The sequence below is a fragment of the Pimephales promelas genome, chromosome 2, assembly GCF_988280905.1.
Source record: "Pimephales promelas chromosome 2, fPimPro1.hap1.1, whole genome shotgun sequence".
Taxonomy (NCBI): domain Eukaryota; kingdom Metazoa; phylum Chordata; class Actinopteri; order Cypriniformes; family Leuciscidae; genus Pimephales; species Pimephales promelas.
Genome location: NC_142770.1, coordinates 18,050,478 through 18,072,268, shown reverse-complemented (window position 1 = coordinate 18,072,268; position 21,791 = coordinate 18,050,478). Strand labels below are relative to the sequence as shown.

General features: G+C 38.0%; 1 protein-coding gene across 6 annotated transcripts in view; it reads left to right on the top strand.

The window, feature by feature from the left end:
* Window positions 1-19,519, top strand: part of add3a (adducin 3 (gamma) a) — a 111,318-nt gene extending 91,799 nt beyond the window's left edge. For 3 of the 6 annotated variants that reach the window (XM_039694641.2, XM_039694642.2, XM_039694640.2), the window contains 11 exons: window positions 5,712-5,861; window positions 5,981-6,124; window positions 6,237-6,335; window positions 7,781-7,954; window positions 11,061-11,312; window positions 11,810-11,926; window positions 13,432-13,515; window positions 13,703-13,720; window positions 14,019-14,127; window positions 14,978-15,055; window positions 17,214-19,519. In XM_039694641.2, the coding sequence (XP_039550575.2) occupies window positions 5,712-5,861; window positions 5,981-6,124; window positions 6,237-6,335; window positions 7,781-7,954; window positions 11,061-11,312; window positions 11,810-11,926; window positions 13,432-13,515; window positions 13,703-13,720; window positions 14,019-14,127; window positions 14,978-15,055; window positions 17,214-17,461 (1,473 nt within the window). In that variant the 3' untranslated portion in view covers window positions 17,462-19,519. The remainder of the gene's footprint in view (window positions 1-5,711; window positions 5,862-5,980; window positions 6,125-6,236; window positions 6,336-7,780; window positions 7,955-11,060; window positions 11,313-11,809; window positions 11,927-13,431; window positions 13,516-13,702; window positions 13,721-14,018; window positions 14,128-14,977; window positions 15,056-17,213) is intronic. The other 3 variants (XM_039694645.2, XM_039694644.2, XM_039694646.2) reach the window with 3 other exon arrangements.
* Window positions 19,520-21,791: the final 2,272 nt, after the last annotated feature.

The window sequence follows — 21,791 nt, the reverse complement described above, 5'->3', positions numbered from 1 at the left end:
TAGATAATAGGCTTTAATTTGTTGACCTTTTATTTATGGATCAAAGCCAGTACAGGTTTGTCCAGTTTCTGTTTGTGTGGACTGTTTTAGACAGTGAGAGTTAGATAAATCCCGATCTCTTTTGCATAGTCGGATATACAGGATTTTTTTTTTTTTATCTGTGTGTGTGAGAGATGGAGAGAGAGAAAGAGCTCAGTGTTGCTGACACCGCTCCTGTTCTCCGCTTCTGTGGGCGTGGCTGTGGATTTGTGCCCGCTGGAATGAGGCCAGCAATCTGGGTCACAGTTTTATTAACCCTCTATGTGATCAGTCACTTTTACACTCTCTCTTGTACACTTATAAGTACACTAGATGCCCCTTAACAGAGAAGAATATGAGGAGAAGAGAATGCCCCTGCAAAACTGCCATGACTCGGGACTAGGGTGTTGTGTGTAGTCAAAAGGTCGACACGGCTCTGATCTATTCTTTGAAGTACATTTCAACATCAACAAAAAACATTATTTGGGGTCATTTTTAAGTTTGATCATGTTCACAAAACTTGTAAATAGTCAATATATCAAAAGACCAACGCATCTGCTTTTCAACAAACAAATACAATTATTCTAGCTTCATTCATTCTTTAATCAACACTTGAAGGTTTCATGTAAAAACAACAAAAAATCAACATTTTCGAAGGAAATTATGTTTTTGTCAAATACTTTGTTTTGATCGGATTCAGAATGACGGATCAAAACATGAATTATCGGCGAATGAGTCCATCAACACGCCCAGAGCTTGCACGGTCTTATACCTTTGTGGGTTTCGGCATTCCATACGGTAATGTTTGGCAGTTTCTGATTTATGTGCCGTTGATGGTTAGCTAACTTGTGCGTAAACAGCTCCTCTTCATCTTCACTTGTTTTTGGATCAGGAAATGCTGTACTATTTAAGAAGATGCAGATCGCCATACATACTTCTGAATGGCAGGGAAGTGTTGTCATATATGACGGAAAATCTTGTCTATGGTGGGAAAGAGTTAATGTAGGGCTGGGCGATATGGCCAAAAAAAGTAATCACGATATTTTTTTTTTTATATCAGTCGATATCGATAATTATCACAGTTTCGAGTTTAAAGGCAGATTTTTGCTCCTAAGTGAAAGTTGTAGAAACCAGAACGTTAATTGTGATTTTAAACTACTCTTTGTCAGAACATTTCGCAAATCTCAGGTAGAACATTCAAACATGTCATTTTTCCCTTAACAAAATAAATATCTGAATGGAAAAACATATTTCTTAGTTTCTGTATGCACTAATGGGGGATATTGTTTCAAGTCTTGAAACAGGTTTGTGTTGCCTGGCACGTATCTTCAGCACAATTTGGAGTGCAGGCTGCAATATTTATATTACATGTTTTGTCTCGAAACGCATATTTGACAGTGAGTTGACAGTAGTATTAGCTTGAGTTAGGATGAGATTTACTATGTTAAACTTAAATTAATTAACAAAAACAGTAACATTTAAAAAAATAATAATAATAACAACCTAGATTTGTTAAAATTGTATATTCTGAGTGAGTTTTATTCAAATTAACCATTGGTCATCCTGTGTCGTGCATTTAGTTCTGAGCGAGCTGAGGCGATACTAAAATGTGACGCAAAAACAATCCCGACTGCTGATTGGTCAGAGAGAATCGTCACTCTTCACTGCGTCATCATTGCATGCGCCAGATGGAGTATCAAGAATATCCCCGCCATTTTTAAATAGTTAGATAGTTACTAAACTTACTACTATTGTAATGGCAACTCTGAAGAATATGCTGTGGTCAAACGAGGAGGTGCAGACTTTCCTTTGTGTGGTTGCCGAAGAGAGGATCCAGCGAGAGATTGATAGGGCAATGAGGAACGAAAGGCGTCGCTTTGACGACTGGGTACTATTTGTGGCTGGACTGTCGGCAATGTGAAAAAAAAGAAGGTGAAAAGCGAGGCGAGTCGAGCTGGTACCAATGGGGTAATCCATCGACCGGAAGTTGAAGCTGGCCGGGTGCCGCCATCTTTTAGCAGAACTTCACTTGCGTTAGCATTCCCATTGACTCCCATTCATTTTGGCGTCACTTTGACGGCGAATAACTTTACATCTGAGGCGTTTGAAGACTCCATTTTTCCTTTATGTATTTCTAAAGAAACATGACAATGAATAAAATGGTCCATTACCTTTTAGCTTATGTTATGGCCCCGTAGAAGCAGTTTTTTGTAAAAGTAGGGTAACGATTGCGTCATAACCACGCGACTCCGTTGCACAGTAGAGAGATTACCGTATGGACATGAGGAGAAGGTACCGCGCAATTAGGGAAACATGGAGGCAAAATGAATAACTAGAAAAAGTTCCTCCTGCTCCACTCTCCGCAAGTTTCGAAAGGGTTGCTCTCGTCACATCTACGTCATCAAGCTCTGTTTGAGTCTGCGCATCAGGAACGGAAGTGCTAAAAAATCGGCAAAAATGGGCTTCACTTTTTCTCAATGGAGGCTCTGTCCACTTCTTATACTGTCTATGGCTGGTACTGGTAATAGAAAAGCGCCATCATTGTGCTCTTAAAAAGGTCTCTGATCTATTTTTAATTAGTGAAGCAACTCACACAAGTCACTTTCAAACCAAGCAGCTTTCTGTTTGTCAATGCAGCAAATCCAACTTTAATTTCCGCTTTGCGAAATCTGCATGGGGAAATCAGTCGTGCTCAAGCATTTCAGCATGGATTTCGTCCTCAATGATAAATGGCCCCCCCACCTAAAGGAGTGTGTTCAAATTCCTAACCACAATGTTGATTAGTGTTGTGCTAAAGCAAGCTTTTACTGTTACAATAATGTGGCATGAGATTTCATCACGTCTATGAAGCAACTGCTGTGAACCGTTCCAAATATTCCTGTAACAGGAAATTGTAACTTGTAGCTTTTGTTTTTTCCTTTTTATGCCCTTTAATTGCACTGTAAAATGTTTTTCACTCCACAAAATTCAATTCGTAATGATGAATATAAAATGTGTTTGCTGGACTATTTTACAGAAACCACACATACATACTGATTAAAGCATTTACTCTTACCATGTATTACTTAATAACCAAAGACCTACTCTGAGCTACAAGTCTCTTCATATCGGATGAGAGATTTTGACAGTTTCCTGACTCGTCTTGAAAGAACTGTTAGGTCTTGTTTCAGTCCATTAGCGTTAGTGTGCTGGTATAATGTCTACATAGAAGAGAACCAACTTCCTGTGGCCATTTTAATAGTCAAAATATAACCGATGAAGAAAGAATAGCATGAGATAGATGTCAGAACTGTCATGTGATATTAGTGGCCGTGTGTAAACACGATCGGTTGGATGTCTCTCATAGCTCATTAGCAGAGCAGAGGGACTGTGTGTTAATTTTAGCTGGTAGTGATATGGGGTGCGGCATCGGCAGGCATGTGAAGGGCATGTTGGGAGGCTTGTTACAGGACCAGCATGTGATGCAATTCAATATTTAATCAGAGCTCTAGAGGAATCAGACGCGCACAAGCTTCTTCTTTCACTTCCCACGACAAAAACAACACGCACAACCAATGATTGATAAATCATTTATAGATGCTCTACCGTTGAAATGTTTGAGGTTGGTGAGAGATTTTTTTTTTTTATGTTTTTGAAAGTCTCACGTTCACCAATGCTGCATTTATTGGATCATATATACAGTACAGTAAAAACAGTCATATAAAATATTATTACAATTTAAAATGAATTTGAAAATGTAATTTATTTCTGTGATCAACCTTTGATATAGAAATCTTTTGTAAAATTATAAACGTCTGTCCTGGTTTGATCTGTTTAGATGCACTCGTGCTGAATAAAAGCATCAATTTCTTTATTAGACTTAGACTTAGAAAACTTTAATGTCCTCGAAAGGCAATTTGTTGTGCAATACAGGCATATTGACACATAATCCACAACACAAACATTTCCACATACACAATGTCATAAATAAATAGGTAAAAATACAAAATAAACCACTTCACATTACTTCACATGTATTCTCCAATCATACCCCTCCCCCCGCCTTATTTGATTGGGTTATTGCCATCGGAATAAATGAGTTTTTTTGCTCGATTTGTTCTAACTATTCGGATATGGAACACAACTTCCTTCAACTAAATAGCTCCAAAACCGAAGCCATCCTGGTTGGCACTCCTCACCAGGTTAAATCATCACTCATAACCAGCATCACTTTTTCTGGCACCATCATCCCCCTCTCACAAACAGTCACTAATCTTGGTGTAAAAATGGACCCCCAACTTACTTTCGAAGCCCATATAAATCACCTGTGTAAGACTTCTTTCTACCATCTCCGTAACATCTCCAAAGTCCGGTCCATTCTCTCCCTCTCAGATGCTGAAAAGCTGGTTCATGCCTTTGTCTCCTCCAGACTGGATTACTGCAACGCACTTCTCATTGGGACTCCTAGAAAGAGTCTGCAGAGGCTTCAGTACATCCAAAACTCTGCAGCTAGGATCCTGATGAGAGCCCGGAAACATGAGCACATTACCCCCATTCTCCACTCACTCCACTGGCTTCTCATCTCCACCAGGATTGAGTACAAGGTTTCTCTTCTCACACATCAGTGCATCTATGGTCATGCCCCCCCCTACCTCAAAGAACTTATCAACCCACATAACACAACACGTTCTGTCCGCTCCACTCACTCAAACCTCCTCCACATACCCAGAACCAGACTTACGACAATGGGAGATAGGGCCTTTTGTGCTGCTGCCCCAAAACTGTGGAATGCACTCCCTGACACCTTGAGGGCACCTCAATCCACTGAATGTTTTAAAAAAGGCCTTAAGACATTCCTTTTTAGCAAAGCTTTTGATACCCTTTAGATGTTATTTTTTTTCTTTAGTTTTTTCCTCTTTCTTTTTTTTTTCTGTTTATCTTTTATTGTTTTTAACCTGTAGCACTTTGAGATCCTTGGATGAAAAGTGCGTTATAAATTAAACGTATTATTATTATTATTATTATATCTATATCTACGACCAGAAGGTAGCGGCTCGAGCTCATATGAAAGTGGATGGGTTGTATCTCTACAAACCTTGTCTGCCTTCTGTACCAATCTGGTCAGATATAGTTTGTACAGGTTTTTTTCTTTCAAAAACCCCAAACTTTTGAACCGTAGTTATAGACCATTTCACAAGATGTAAACAACACTGGTCCAGAAGCACTTCCTGTTTCAGTTTGTAACTGTTTTCTTTATTTCACATGTAAAGGAAACATCTTAAAGATGTTTGTTGAACTTTTTGATTCAGTTTTAAATGTTCTGTTGGTTGTATTTTATCCCAGCTTTTATGTAGTGTTAAAAAACTGAAAGAGGAAGTGCTTCTGGAGCAGCGTTGTTTACATCTTGCAAAATGGTCTATAAATGTAAAGCTTAATGGTCATCATCTATCGAGGTTACCAGGAAATGGAGGCTTATTAAAAACATTAACCGAATCATCCACTGGTTCTCAGTTTATCTTCGAAGACGGTTCCTTCCTGATTAGGCGTACGATGTCAGGATTAATTGGAAATGAGGGAATGTGTTGGACACTTTAGAGAAGGGAATAAAGACCTGTAGTCTTTGTATTGATACTTCTGGTTTGTGTCTGTTTTAGCCTCACTGCTGATCATAAACTACATTATATTCCACATTATGCGTTTCTTTCGTTCTGCAGGTAAAGGTGAACATTCTCGGTGACGTGATCGATCAGGGCTCCACCAACCTGCAGATCGACCCGGCCGGCTTCAGCCCTCACGCTGCCATCTACTCCATGAGACCCGACGTGCGCTGCATCATTCACATACGCACACCGGCCACTGCTGCTGTACGTGTCACACCAGCTTCAGCTTCACGTGCACTTCACATCTCAAAAAAGAAAATCCAAAGAAATGACTGTTTATTTTAAATCTCCATGACTCGCATGAATCTCTTGTGTTATGTCAGGTGTCGTCTATGAAGTGCGGCCTGCTGCCCATCTCTCAGGAGTCTCTGATCCTCGGTGACATTGCCTACTACGACTACCAAGGCAGTGTAGATGAGCCAGATGAGCGCGTGCAGCTCCAGAAAGCCCTCGGACCGTCAACGAAGGTAAACAACGTTGCCAAAATTCATGAGTAGTTGTATGATGAAAGCGAAAATTGCAGTACGTTTGTAAATGTGCGAGATATTTTTCTCCGATCTGTGTATGTGTGTGTTGCAGGTGTTGGTTTTAAGGAATCATGGGGTTGTCGCTCTCGGGGAGACCATTGAAGAGGCCTTTCACTACATTTACAACGCTCAGTTGGCCTGTGAAATTCAGGTAAATTGCTCGTAATGCTGGGTAATGCATTTTTAAAATGCTTTGGGTGATGTTTTTATAACATACACATGGCTAACAGAACCAAATTTTGTGTCTGTGGTTCACAAAACAAAATCACTTCACAGCTGTATGGATTTCTTTTATGATGGATGGATGAGCTTTTTTGGGCTTCAAAATCCAAGTTACCATTCACTCCCATTATAAAGCTTTGAAGAGCCAGGATATATATATATATATTTTTTATATAACTACGAATGTGTTTGGCTGAAAGAAAAAGTCACATACAACTAGGATATTTCGAGTGCGAGTAAATTATGGGATAATGTTCATTTTTTGTTTTCATCTTTTAACCCCTTAACTTTACTTCACAATATTTCTATTAAATCCTAATCTAATTATGACAAATAATATATATCGTTGGAAAGGTCTAAGACTTCTAAATAGATATTCTACCCCTGTTTTGTGTTACAAATTATGTGGGAAGAGTAATTGATGAATTTATGACAGGAGTGCACCTCAAAAAATCTGCATCATAACAGGAGGTCTGACCTTTGTCTCAAAAGTCGATGCACCCATTTTTAATCATTGAAACTTCTGTTTTTATGCTAAAAGTTCATAATAAAACATATAATCTAGTATTTTTCAATAAAAAATTATAGTATAATATTATCCTCTAAAAATTATTATAATATATATATATATATATATATATATATATATATATATTATCCTTTATCGCCTTTTTTATTATATCACATATTTTAGTAGTTATCATAAATTAGGTATCATTTGAAAGCTTATAAACTCAGAATTCATCCTGTGAAAACAGTTTTATAATTGAACGTTGCGTTACCATAGAAACGGTACTTATTTTATCTGGCTCCTCCCCTTTTGGGTATCATTATATTTCATAATTTATGATCAAAACCTTTTCTAATCTTGACAAAACGCATATTGTCAGAAAGGTCTCAAGGTTCAAATTTTGTGACAAAATTGATATTTGGACAGAAATGTATTAATCTGTTAAGGTAGAATGTATACAACTAAACTCAATGGAATTCAATGGCACCCGGAACATAACTTGGTTAGATTTATGGCTTTGATTTTATAGTAATTTTAGAGTAAAATATATATTTTATATAAAATAAAAATATATAGTACAGTATATTTGATTTACTGTGAATTTAAACTTCCATAGCTTTTTCATACTTTCATTTTTTGAGTGTTTCCTTTAAAACAAGACCAAACTTGGGTATATATTCCAAAGCATTCTTGAATTACAACCATTTAAGTGTGAAAAGTGCATTTTAACCCCCATTCTCAAAAAGGGGGGCGACAGGTAAGGGGTTAAGTAAGCTAAATGTTAAACTGCGCTTCATTACTGCAAAATGATCCACAACTGGCCTTTTGTGCCGTAGATGTCTGACGTGGTTCTGTCTCTTTAGGTGAATGCGTTCTCATGCGCTGGAGGAGTGGAGAACCTGATCTTGTTGGATCTGGAGAAGTTTAAACCTCGTACACAGGGGGTGGCAGAAGCCGGGGTCAACTTCGGCTCCCAGCACAAGTGGAGGGTGGGCGAGCTGGAGTTCGAGTCGCTCATGAGAATGCTGGACAACCTGGTATGTTTGTGTGAGACTCAAATACGGTTACAATGAGCTGTGCGCCAAATTATAATCATCTCCCAGTGTCATACAGAAACAGGATTTGAACTCATCGATCGTGCCAAGTGTGAAAAAGCCAAAAGTGTTCACTAAATGACTACTTACTACTAGTCGAACTGTGTTTGAGAGGAATAATCACAGCGGAGAGACTGGAAAATCACTACTTTCCCCTCCTATTAGACAGACAAAAGGAGACCAACGTAAAGAGAGAGACAAACTCTCTGCCACAACTCTTTTCTCTTCTTTCTGTCCATGTCTTTCTCCAGCTGTGCAGACTGCTCTGTTTTCTCTCTCTGTCCGTGTGAGATAGGGAAGAATGCCGGCATGTGGAAAGTGTTTTCTCAGCTGAGACAGAAGAATGGAGTGATGTGGAAGATGATAATGATATGGTGCGTCGCTCAGTGAGCCACCATTACCCGCTTCCAGTGAAGCAATGTTTTTCCCACTTATGCTGGAGAGTTTCAGGATATGGTTACAGAATGCGCTTGAAATGCAGATGTACCTTTAAGACTGTGTGTTTTCGTGCACCTTCTGCAAAGTCAGTTTTCAAGCAGTGGCTCGTTACATAAACCTATTCAAAGGGTTGAAGCTCATTCATAAACGGACTTTGATTCGTTGGCAATAGAGGGTATGCGCGTGACATCACCGTCGGCCAGAGTGCCTGCAGTTACCCACAAAAAGACTGAGCGGCTGTATTTGTTATTAGCGTAAATGCCGCGAAAAACGGACCCAACACACATAAAGTGGGAAAGAGCTTTGCGATTGACTGTACAACTAGATTTGACCGCAAATCAGAGACAGACTGCTATAGACCTTATGCACCAGAGAAACGTGGGCGCCGTCATCTTTAGAATATTGTCTTTGAACTTCCGGTTCTGTATGTTTCTATGGCATCGCTGTCGAGGAGTAATTAGCTGGTGAAGTGGATTTACTTATTGTAGAGTTATCATGCGCATTGTAATGTTTATCATAAGCATTCTAAAGCAGATGTCTTAACAAATGTCAAACGGGAATTTTTTTATGAGCAGTTCATTCATACCTATTAGGGGTGGCACGGTACATGAAAAAACACCCGAACCGTTCGGTTCGCTTGTCTCGGTTCGGAGCGCGTGTGCGTCTCACGGTTCGACGCATGCGCAATGTAACCTCGTGCCCGTATGTGACGTGTGTTTTCTTTTCGCGCGACATAAACTTGTTCGACTTGGACCGGCGCTGCACAGAGCGATCGGTGAATAACATCAATCTAGCGCGAGTCGGCTCCGTATGCATTCATCACTTTCGCGGTATTTGATGTCATTACCGATCGCTCTGTGCAGCGCCGGTTCAAATTAATAAACAAGCCAGTAAAAGTGGAGTATGGAGCGCTGCAGGTCACGGCACGCGGAGAAATGGCAAGTGGGAGAGATGAGGGAGTTGGAGGACGCGCCAGCGTCGTATAAGTCTATGGTATAAGTCCGGTGTGTGGGAACATTTTGGATTTCATGTTATGATATTTTAATTTAACTACAGTGGCACTTTATGTATAGATAAGAGCTTCAGTCATACGTTTCCAAACCCTGCACTTTAATTTTAAGTGGAAAAAAGTACCCTCACATTTTGGGAATAGAAGCATTGTTGATACTGTTTTTGTGTTGAGGTTGAACTTAAATTTCACTTTATGTTTATTGCCTTTGCTATTGCAATAGCTTTATTATCTATAGGCAATGAGGGTTCATGTATATTGACATTTAAAAGACAGTGTTTTAAGAGTTGCTCTCTTTTTCTTTTAAAAGATAGAATTTTGGTAAGAGCTACAAAAGTTAGCAGTTGATACATGAAAGTTAATTTCTTTGTGTAAATAAGATTTATGTGATAAAAATGCACAAGTTCTTGTAGAGATAGTGATACACATTCTCCTTTTTTTTGCCAAATAAACAAAAAGCATGTCAATTTCTTCTCTCTTGCTGTATCTAAATCTCACCTAGCTTTCCTCTGAGATAGTCCCAAAATGTGCTTAAAGTCAAAGAGTCAAATTCAGTTTGTGCATGATTGCATGAATATAATATATATATTTTTAATACTGTATCCTAAAGTGTGGATAATTAAGCTATATATCACATGCTGAAGTACATTTCTGGAGTGTTAAAGATTAAAAGAAAAAATAACAAGAACCGTACAGAACCGAAAACCGTGACCCTAAAACCGTGATACAAACCGAACCGTGGGTTTTGTGAACCGTGCCACCCCTAATACCTATGCAAGATCACTGTGGAAATACAGACCGGAAGTCAAAAGATAACGAGCGCAACGCTGAAAAGGGGCGGGGCTACATAAGGTCTATAGAAAGAGGAGCAAATGGATCGCTGCAATTCACAGAAACAACTGGACAGCGAAAGGTGGATTTGCAGTTATCATTTTGAGTCAATATGCTGAATTAGGTGTAAAACCATACCCGTATATTTTGTATTGTTATATATATTAACAACTCATCAATTAAATATTTATTTTTGCATATTCTGCATTATTGGATGTTTTTTAATAAACACTGACCAAAAAAACAAAAGTTATAGGGCTGGACGATATGATGATATATATGGTGTTACGATATGGTGTTATATATAGCCTATATAGATATATAGGCTGTATAGTGATCACCTGGATTTAGACCTACCTATATTGTATTTATATAAAGCGTTCACAAGCAAATTTGCTTCATGTTTGGGTCTATATTGCTTTTATTTCCCCGGTGTCGAAATCAGGCAAACATAAATGTCAGGCAACACGATTCCTGGCTGCATGTCAATATCCATGGATCACTGGATCTTTAGTAAGTTGTAAGGAACACTATATTGAGTCCAACATTTAGTTTAAATTGATAAAATTGTTCGTTATAGTCGCATTTTCGCAGTTTCCCCTATTAAATCCAGTCACGCAGCAGATCTTTTGCCACTCAGTCAGGCTGAGGGGGGTCGTTCCGGCGGGAAAGTGACGCCAATGCGTTCCCTCTATTAAATGATTTAGGAATAGGTCTCATCCTTGTAACATATCTAGTTGTTTTTATTTAATGTAATATATTTACTTTCAGGGTTACAGGACAGGCTACACGTACCGGCACCCCATCGTGCGGGAGAAGCCGCGACACAAGAGCGAGGTGGAGATTCCCGCGACAGTGACGGCGTTCATGTTCGACGAGGACGACACTCCGCGTTTCCCTCTGAAGTTTCTGCAGCAGCGACAGCAGAGAGAGAAAACACGCTGGCTCAATTCACCCAACTGCTACATGAAGGTGAACGTGTCGGACGGGGCTAGCGAGGAGAACGGACGCACCAAGACCATGGTGAGGCTCAGGTCATCTCTGTTATGGTGCTCTGAGGTCTTGTTTTTGAAAGCCTTGCATGCTAAATGAAAAAAGCAGAAAGTCCTCAGGTGGATTTTGTGGAAGAGCAAGAATGTGGTTATTTCCTGGGCATATCTGACGGTCTAGCTGCAGATGAAACTCAGATGAAGCCTGAACTTCTGGATGATGCCACTGTCTTCAAGGATTAACACAGTTCCCTACTGACCTCTAGTGGTCGAGGCTTTAGTATTACAACTTTGGCTGCATTTTCACTAAGAGCAAAATGTCAGCCGTAGCTAAAAAAGGAGACCGAGCTCAGAACTATACTTTTGTGCAAATGATTTCATGGCAAAAATTTGTACTTGAGAGAAATTTTGGTTGGAACTCTTTTGCCCCTAGACTTTACGTTGACTCTGAATGGGCGCAGAGGGCTTAATAATTGTAAACAAATCCCAGTTTGTGTTTGTTTTCTTGAATTGTGTCCTAAATCTCTGCAGTGGATGAAGTCAGATGATGGCGGTAACACTAGCGGGACTCCGATCCGCATCGAAGATCCCAACCAGTTTGTTCCGATGAACACAAACCCCAGTGAAGTTCTGCAAAAGAGAAATAAGGTGAGTTGTGTGTGCGAACAGACGGTTGATCATTGAGCCTAGATGCAGAAGTCGTCACAGAATGCAAACTTGCATAGTAGGGGTCGAAAAATACAAAAAATGTAATTTTTGCCTTCCGTGAATGTTTCTAAGACTTGAAGAAAAAAAATATTGCGAGATTGATTGTTTGTCAGAAGAGAGAAAGATGTTCCTCAGCTTGTATTAGAAGCGCACAGCAGCGCTAACTAGCTTTGTCAAGGTAATATAACACAAGTTTAATGTTATAAATGTACATTAACTATTTAAAAAAATAAAAATATTAGGGCTGGGCATTGACACAAATTTCGATTTCAATTTACAAGCTTGCGATTCGATTTCGATTCAGTATTGATTGTTCTGGATATCAGGTACAATACATGGCATATTTCCCAAGGAAAACAAATCTCTTAATTAATGCTGTAAACTATGGGAGTCAGTTGTAGCCTATTAGCCTACTATAATATTGAAGGTAAAAATTGACTGATTTGTTACTGAAACACTTAAATTACACTTTTATTTATTTTATGAAATGTAAACATTTAAATAGTGTCTGTCATAAAAACTTGGCAGGTTCAAACATGCATTAAATATTGAAGAACATTATAAATTATAATGAATATGTAATACGGTGCAAATATTTAGCAAAATACTCCTCTAGAGTTAATTTTTCTAGCTGACTAATGAGTTTATGGTCAGTGGATATGGTTTTTCTGAGGTAATGTGACGTTACATGACATTGTTTACAAGCTGTTTAACTGACGTCTTTCCACGGTTGAAATTTTGAGCGATTCAATGTGACATGATACAGATTTCGATAAGTTGTATCGAGTTGGCTCTCTATCTTTTACCACTTTCAGATGCTCATTAATGTTTATTTCATGCTGTAACTGGCATTATATGGGTGGTGCTGCTGCTTCTCTTCAGCTGAGCTGAGCCAGAGCTAAAACCTACGGAGCCCCCCTAGTCCCACTTTGGCAAAAAAAAAAAAAATTAATTATAACTATCGCGTGGCCTCAAGATAGTAACCCGTGGCCTCAAGATACTAACTCTATATAATTAATTTTTTTTTTTTTGCCAAAGTGGGACCAGGGGGGGCTCCGTAAAAAACAAAACGCTGTTTATTTTAATTTCATAAGAAAATGGAGGTAATTTGAAATCTGAGACTCTGTTTCATATCAATATAACAAAGCACAAAGATTATTGTGATTTATTGGATGGGATGCGCGCTACAATGTTCCATTCATTCATCAACTGAAAACAGGATGACTAGCCTAATCGATTCTTGGGATTTAATAATCGATATCGGTTCATAAAAATAAGAATGATTAAAATATAGAAATCAATTTTTTTTTTACCCAGCCCTAAAAATATGCATTTTGCTAGATATGTTAGATTTACAAAGCTGAAAACTGGAAATACATCAGACTAATATTCACCATTTCTTCGATGCCACTGGGTCTTAAACCGCTTTCCTGTGATCTTTTCAGATTCGCGAGCAGAACCGGTTTGATATGATGACAGCAGGGCCGCAGTCACAGCGGCTGGCAGGGATTGTGGTGGAAAGACCGCCGGTGAGTGTCAGAACGGCATTAGCATAAACCATGTGTGGGTAGCACACACATCTGCGGCACTAGGTGGCGCCAGATCCTCTCAGAGACAGATGAGCAGTGTGAACGATGTTGGTGGAATTAGCATCAGCTTGTGGGGCAAAGGATATTTTAAAGCAGGGTCTTATGAAGCTCTGTTTTTCTCTTTAAGGGACAGTCGCCAGTTAAGGTAAAATCCCAGGGTGTTTTGTTTGTCGTTATGTTGAAAACAATCACGATTTTGAGTTTTGAAATGTCTGCATGAGGTCACCGGTAAATTTGTAGTTTTGGATTTGCAGTGTTCCTACTTCATTTTTTTTAGTTTTTGATTTTAATATTAGAGGATTTGTGACACTTTGCTTTTGAATGCTAAGTGATTAACATGTGGTCTGTGTGTTTGAGTGGTTTGTGTCGTCGTTATGACTCATTTCATTACCGAGGTGCTATGCTAGTGTCTTATTTTTGTGTTCTCTTTCCTGCCCACGCAGCCGTACATGGGCGATTGCGAGGACCAAATGGTCCCTCTTCCTCCAAACCCCTTCAGCGAGCACATCGAGAAAGAGATGAACGACTACCAGAAGAGAGTAGGATTAGATGGTAAAACACTCCACCTTACACTTCAAATGAACCCTTTTTATTCAGCAGAGATGCATTAATTTGACCAAAAGTGAGGCCAAATTCAATTAAATTGATTCAAAAAAGTGGATTGACTGTAAAGACGTTTATAATATTACAAAATAAATGAAGAGTTCAGATGCAAAAGCATCTAAGTGCCATTTGAAATTTTCTTCTAGAATGAACATTTTTATCAAGCTTGAATATTTAAGTTCAGTAATTTCACTTAAATTGCAATGAGGATTACCTATTAATTGTCATTTAAGTTTAAATTTAAGTTAACTGTTTTCAACATTGATAATAATGATAATAATGTTTCTTGAGCAACAAATCATCATATTAGAGTGATCTCTGAAGGATCATGTGACTGAAGACTGGAGTTATGATGCTGAAAATACAGCTTTGATCACAGAAATGCATTATATTTTACAATAACTGTAATCCTATTTCACAATATTACTGCTTATCAAATAAATGCAGGGTGGATGAGCTTGTTTCAGAAAAACATACAAAAATAAATCTTTCCAACCCAAAACTTTTGAACATTACCTTCCAAACTGAGATGCATGACACCTCTTTTCTTTCAAGAGCACCTCACTTCCTGTTCCCCATGTCACTTATATGACCCAGTCAATGCTAATGTTGTAACTCACTGCCCCTTATAGCTAAAAATCAATACCGTGTGACTTGCACAGGACTAACATGAATAAAACATCCAGCCAAGATGAGTGTCTTACGGCTGTGACGATGTCCTTGCATGCTAACCTGTCTACTTCTCTAACGGTGTGTCTCCCTGCCTGACTGTCTGTTCACTAACCAACTCACTCTGCAGATGAAGAGCAGCTCACGTCAGACGACGCGTCCACGCTCTCTCAGTCAGTGTCTCCTCACAACACTCCAGCCAAAGAAGGTATAACGCCCTGAAAGCGCTCTCGTGAGAATAGTATTAGCAGCAATTGTCCACCAGGGTAGCTGGTAACAACAAAACGCATGCGCTGAGGTTCATTATATTGTAACATGCAGATTATGACTAATTTAATAGTGGTTCATTTTTATAGGTTAGTCTGGATTGCTTTCGTGCCGTTTGTGTGAATCGCATTGCAGTGTTGTTGTTAAGTAAAACTATAAAAATTGTGGTTTTTAGTCATTTCTTATAGTCGAAGCTGATATAAAGTATTACATGAAAAACTTGCTTTGGGAAATTTTACTGAAATAAACAAGTTTAAGTTAATTAATTATGAAGTATAAAATGAAGTAGGCCTATAAGCTAAATAGAAATAATTATATCGGTTAATAATAAAAAAAATACATACAGAAACTGAAGAATTCAAATATTAATGAGTATTATAATAGTATATAAATAATAGTAAAATAACAGTGAATCGTTTGGAAATGAACTGTCCTGTTTGTTTTAAATCTTTTTGCAACATGTTAAAGTGGGTGTTGGCAAAGGTTCTGGCAGGATGTTGCAGGACCTTCTCTTCTGTGATGTTGCCTTTGTAGAAAACAAGCAATACTTGATTGAAGAGTAAATGCAAGTCGTCTGCAAGATGTAGAGACCCTTACGTAAACTGAAGATGAAGCCTTACATAAATGAACGAAATCTATGCGTTCTCGCAGGCGTGAGGTGGAGAAACAGGATGCGTTTGTCCTAGTCTCTGTGAACCAGTTGCATCAAACTCACTGGTTACCCAACCGGACGCATTACACGACCGCTGATGAAGCATAAACAATCCAGGACGCTTTCAACGTGTTTATCTGAAGTGTAGGTCACACTCCAGCCAGGACAGTTTACACAGTTTTCTTGCAATGAGGATTGTTGGTTATTACTAATTTAGATGGGAATCTGATAGTCAAAAAGCTTTTTATTAAATATTCATAAGATGTTTTATAAATTATGCAGTAATTACCTAAAGTTAAATGTAAATGCCATTCCGTTTAACTCCATCTAAAGCTAAATAAAGTAGTGAGTGAGTTGATGGAAAAATTGATAATCGCAAACATTTATTTTAAACTATAGGTTTATGGTTTCCAAGCAATATTGTTGTTTATTAAACATTTTTAAATATCGTATAAATATATATATATATATATATATATATATATTCTGGATAATTCGATCATTAATATTAGAATTTATTAATAATGCAATAAATATTCCATTAACAATTCGTTTATGGTTTCTAAGCAACATTGTTGTTTATTAAACATTTTTAAATAATCGTATTCATGTTTTTTTTTTCTTTCGGATAATTAGATCATAATATTAGAATTTATTTATAATGCAATAAATATTCCATTAACAATTCGTTTATGGTTTCCAAGCAACATTGTTGTTTGTTAAACATTTTTAAATAATCGTATTCATATTTTTTTTTCTTTTTTTTTCGGATAATTAGATCATTAATATTAGAATTTATTAATAATGCAATAAATATTCCATTAACAATTCTTCACAAAAATAAAATAAAATTGATTAGCGCAATTGTTGCCTTTTGTTGTTTTTTTTCCCCTCAGAAAATATTGCAACTTAATATCAAAATTACTTTTTTTATTATTAGTTTTAATAATGAATTAAAAGGATAAAAACTAAATTCTTCTGGCAAATAAAATAATAAATTAGCACTGTTTGTTGCTAAGCAACATTTTAGCTTAATTTAATACTTAAATATTTTATTATTTAATATTTGAATTTTTTCTTTATTTAGTTAAGAATATATTAGTGCAATAATTAATAACCAAATCTTCCAGAAAATGAAATAAAATTAACTACCGCCCATCGTAACTGATAGAATTGAATTTATTATTAATTAATAATTGTTCTAATAATTAGATGTATTAATACAATAAACAAAACAAACATATCTTAGGGCAAATAAATAACTCATCAGCACAACATTTGGCTGTTTATGGTTACCAAGTATCAATATACAGCAACTTGAAGAATTGAATTAGTTGATATTAGTTATTTTTTGAATAATTAGTTCAGTGTAATTAATAAAACAGTAAAAAAAATGTTGTTGTTATAGTTAGCAAGTGTTGATTGTGAATTATTTGTGTTGCTCCAGAGAACCACACCGGCGTGATGCTGAACGGCAAAGACGGGCACGGCGACGAGGACGAGCTCATCAAGCGCGTGAGTCAGCTGACCACCAGCGTGGAGAGCGTGGAGATCGAGGTGCGCTCGGGAGAGAAGATCGAGGAGGCTCTGACGCCCGAGAGCTCGCCCTCCAAATCGCCCAACAAGAAGAAGAAGAAGTTCAGAACCCCGTCCTTCCTGAAGAAGAGCAAAAAGAAAGAGAAAGTGGAGGCCTAGAGGAGAGGGAGAGAGAGAGAGAGAGAGAGAGACCACCTCCTCTGTCCTTCTGTTTGTCGTTTTATGTGTTTGAGTTCGTTTTTGTTGAGGTTATGTATAACAAAAACATGGTTATATTGGGAGTCGGTGAATAGATGGAGTTACATCCGTTTTTCACGTGATCTTAAGATGAGTTTTATACAGGAAGAGAAGCGAGGGAAACTCCTGGGAAACTGGCTTCTCTCACCTGACGGACTGAAAATGTTTCTGTACACAGTTTCCTAATGATTTTATCTCGTTGATGAGCCCATACTGCATTGTTTTTATTTTTGTTTTCATATTGTATGTTTATTCGATTCTCACACAGAGCCCCTTTTCCATCCGCCACGTCATCCCTCGTGGTGTCGGTTCTGCTTGTGCTCGTGGGTGGACGGCGGGCGTAATTGGTTACACTACACAGGAATCACACTGGAAACCGTTCTGGGGTTATTTTGACAGGGTTTGTTTTATTTGCTTCCTCTCAGCTGTGATTGTCGGTGTGAAATTGAGCAGCGCGCGTGTGACGCTCCTGTGTAGAGCCGCTCCAGCCTCCTCTCCGTACTGTTCTTTGCCAAATAGCATAAAAAGCAGAGCAATCACGTTTTAGTGAACTGTAATTTTGGTTTCGTGAACATCCACTCTTTATCTCTAATGAATTATTGTAGCTTTTTTTTTATTATTGTTATTGAAACGATTTAGGTTTTATCCATTCAGTTTTGTACTCGTTTCTATACTTTAACAACGTAAAAAAAAACGAAACCTTGACGCATGTTTTGCTAGCCTGAATTTATATGGCTGATAATGTAGCGGTGCCTGACTCCTTCTCAGTCGTGTAATAGCTCAGATTACTAAACACGTGTAACGGAAATGTATGAAAACTGGAGTGATGTTAATGATATATATATATATGATATTTTTGTGCTGCACTTTTTAATGTGGTGTACATAACAAAATGTGTCCGGATGAACTCGGCAGGCGAAAGAGCGAAAGAGGCGCGATACGAAAACATGAGAAATGTCTTGAAAAAGGGTGGAGAAGGGAAACTTGTTAACATATAAGACACAATATATATTTCTAAACTGTATTTTTGAACAAATATCTTTGTCCCAAAGCTCTCACGGCGTCTACGGTGGGTTCAAATCTATCTCAAATCTACTCTGGGCCTTTATAGTGCTCCGGATGACGACATCATTCATTATGCCACCTTGTTATGACCATCCAACTGGCTCAAAAGTCTCCAAAGCATCAGTGTCCGTATGATTTCATGAGAAACGGCATTGTACAGTGTGTTTTTGTCTGTCTGAAACTGGATTGATTTGCTCATCTTCCCTGCGCCAGATGTAAGCCGTGAGTTCAGAGGTTGCTCGTTTGGCTTGTTTTGAAGCGCCCTGTCCCATGAGACACCACAATGTGGACAGAATGTACTGCTTTTCGCCAAAAGCTAATCTCTCATGCTTAAGATTAGCAGTTTGACCTTGGTTTGAACCCCACTCGGGCCCAAATGTGGTCGTCATACGTCCCGTAGGGGGAAGGCGAAACCACTGAGAAAGAGAAAGATGTATATCCCAGTGGGCAATGTGAAGTACTGGCTTGGGCACGGAGAGAGAGAGACACACACTTCTAAGCTGTGTAAATAGCATGTGGTTTTGAATGCGGGCCAGACGTGGATTAAAACACATTTAAAGCTGCACCGGGTGTGAGTTTAGAGCGACAACTCTGGAGATTAACTCATTTTATTGCTTTTAAATTTTCTTGCTGTTTTGGTTCTTTTCGCTGTGGTTTTTGCTTTCAGGGAGTGTAGTTCATACCCTACAAGGTATTCAATTCTCGTTTTGTTTTTAATTTTGTTGCTTTTTTTCTCCCTTTTTGCACCTTGTTTTACTAATGCCTCTTTGTTGTAGTCTCTGGTTCAGAGCGCCTGTTTGCTTTGGCACGCGAGCCTCTCTGTGAAATCGTATATAAATGGTTATCTAACGGACTTGCTTTTAGATGTATTGCTAATCAGTGTAAATTCACAAATAAACTATTTTAAGAAGCAAACACGGCACTCGAAGTCTGTGGGGAACATGCTACGTTTCACTCCATTATCTTTAGCATTTGTGCATCTGTTTACATCATTCATGGCTATTCTCAGTTCTTCACATGCAACCATTTCACAGTCATGTTTACGTCTAACTAAATGGGAACGTTTGACTTCAAAGGTTAGTTTACCTCAGAAAGTAGTTTACTTGGCCCTCGTGTCATTCCGATCCCCAGATGTTGTTCTCTGGGACGTGAAATGAGAAATATTTTCACTCGTTTCACTCGGCAAAAGTGGGCAGTATCACCTGTATGGTTGACACAATATCACGATTATTGTGGTCTTCTATCTAAAATAAAAATTGGGCTGGGAAATGCTGTAATTTATCATCGAAATACGAGTTTTTTGAAGCAGAGAGAGTTTTTAACCGTTCAGGCCAAACTTGTTTGTGTTTTTGTGCTTAACCTGCAAATGGTCTTCGTTTCCTGTTTACACTTCTGGGCTTCGGGGTCTGTACGACCCCAATAATTGATTAATTATTGATTGATTTAATCATACAAACATCATTTTTGTTTTGTTTACTTCTCATCTATTCATTAATGCTGTGTTTTTGGAGATATAAGTACTTTTGTATCCATATACCACACAATTCCTCAACTACACCATTAGCTTTAGCATTAGCATATGACATATAATTTGTTTTATGATACATTGCATTTATGCTCTTCATTTCTGTGTAAAAAAATTTCAGATTTATGCCATTTGTTTTTTGACACATGAAGAAAATATATTTTGTTTTTTCACATTTCCCATTCATTTCAATGTGGGGTCATATTGACCCCGAAGACCAGAAGTGTAAAAGCATTTTTTGTACATACCTTCTTAACAACCGAATCAAGCCCAGTTTTTTTGTGTGTATAGATAGATAATGTATGAAAAGTCACAAAATCTTATTCCACCGAGATGAAGGGAACCTTTTTTTTTTTAATCAAGTAAAATTCGATTGGGGTCGTGTAGACCCCATGACCCGATTGAGGGTTAAAAACACAAGATGCAGGGCAGTGGAATGAAAAAACAAGTAAAGCTCCAGAAAGGTTGAACTACTTTTAACTCGACTTCTGTTTTTTTAGGATGGTGCACGAGATACTGCAAAATACAGCTTCTAGTGCGTCTTTTCTTAGAGAAACAATGGAAAAACTGTGCAGTTAACAACATTACTGCTATCGCCAATAGTTGCCAGTCTTTTAAATTCATAAAATAGCTTCCGGGTGTCATTGGTATCTAAAAATTGGAGCATTAAGATTGGTTCTTAAGAGTCCGACCGATAAAGGATTTTGAAGGCCGATGCCGATACAAATATTTGTTGGTTTTAAAATCCGATATATCGGCCGATATTATTTTTTTTTTATTACAGAAACGTGCAACAAAATATTAACAGATTTCCCTAACATTAGTTATTTGTAGTTATTTATGAGTTTTAACTAAACTAATATGATAATGCATTTTAAAAAGAAACTTGTTCCTATTTGTCACAACAGAACAGAGGAACATCAAAATATATTAAAGTTCTGATAAATAAAATAATAATTAGTCCCTACTTTTCCTCATAAGCTACCTTATTATTACAATGTCAGCTTGCTTATCCCTTTACCTGCACTTTTTAAATTCTTTCCATCCAACCATTTTCAATCATCAGTCGCTGCCTGCCGATTCTAATCTAAATCTATTACAGAACGACAGAATGTTATACACGAGTGTTTCCAACAGGGACGGTGTAGAGTGGTGGTGGACAAACTATACAACTCCAACACTCATGACGTGGTTGAAGTGTGATTCGTCCGTTTTTATTTTATTTTTGAAATATTCATTTATCGGCCATTATGAATGCCGATACCGATATTTTTAGAAAATGCTTAATATCGGCCGATAATATCGGTCTGGCTCTAGACTTGCCTCTCAGTTCGTAAAAACGTCCCAAAAAAGTGTGAGCTTGGATTGGAAATAGGAGTTTGTTGTGTGTTCCACGCAGTCTGATGAGTTTTCAATGGCATGAGAGTGAATATATGATGACTAAACAGGATGTGCACCAAACCATGTTTCTAAAAGCAGGAAGTCCACCTAACCATGTTTCTAAAGGCAGGATGTCCACCTAACCATGTTTCTAAAAGCAGGATGTGCACCAAACCATGTTTCTAAAAAGCTCATTATTACTCGTGTAATAATGAGCCCTCGCTTTCCCTTTGCATTTCTGTATGCCGCACTTTAAGAGTCCCACTATGCTTCTAACACAAA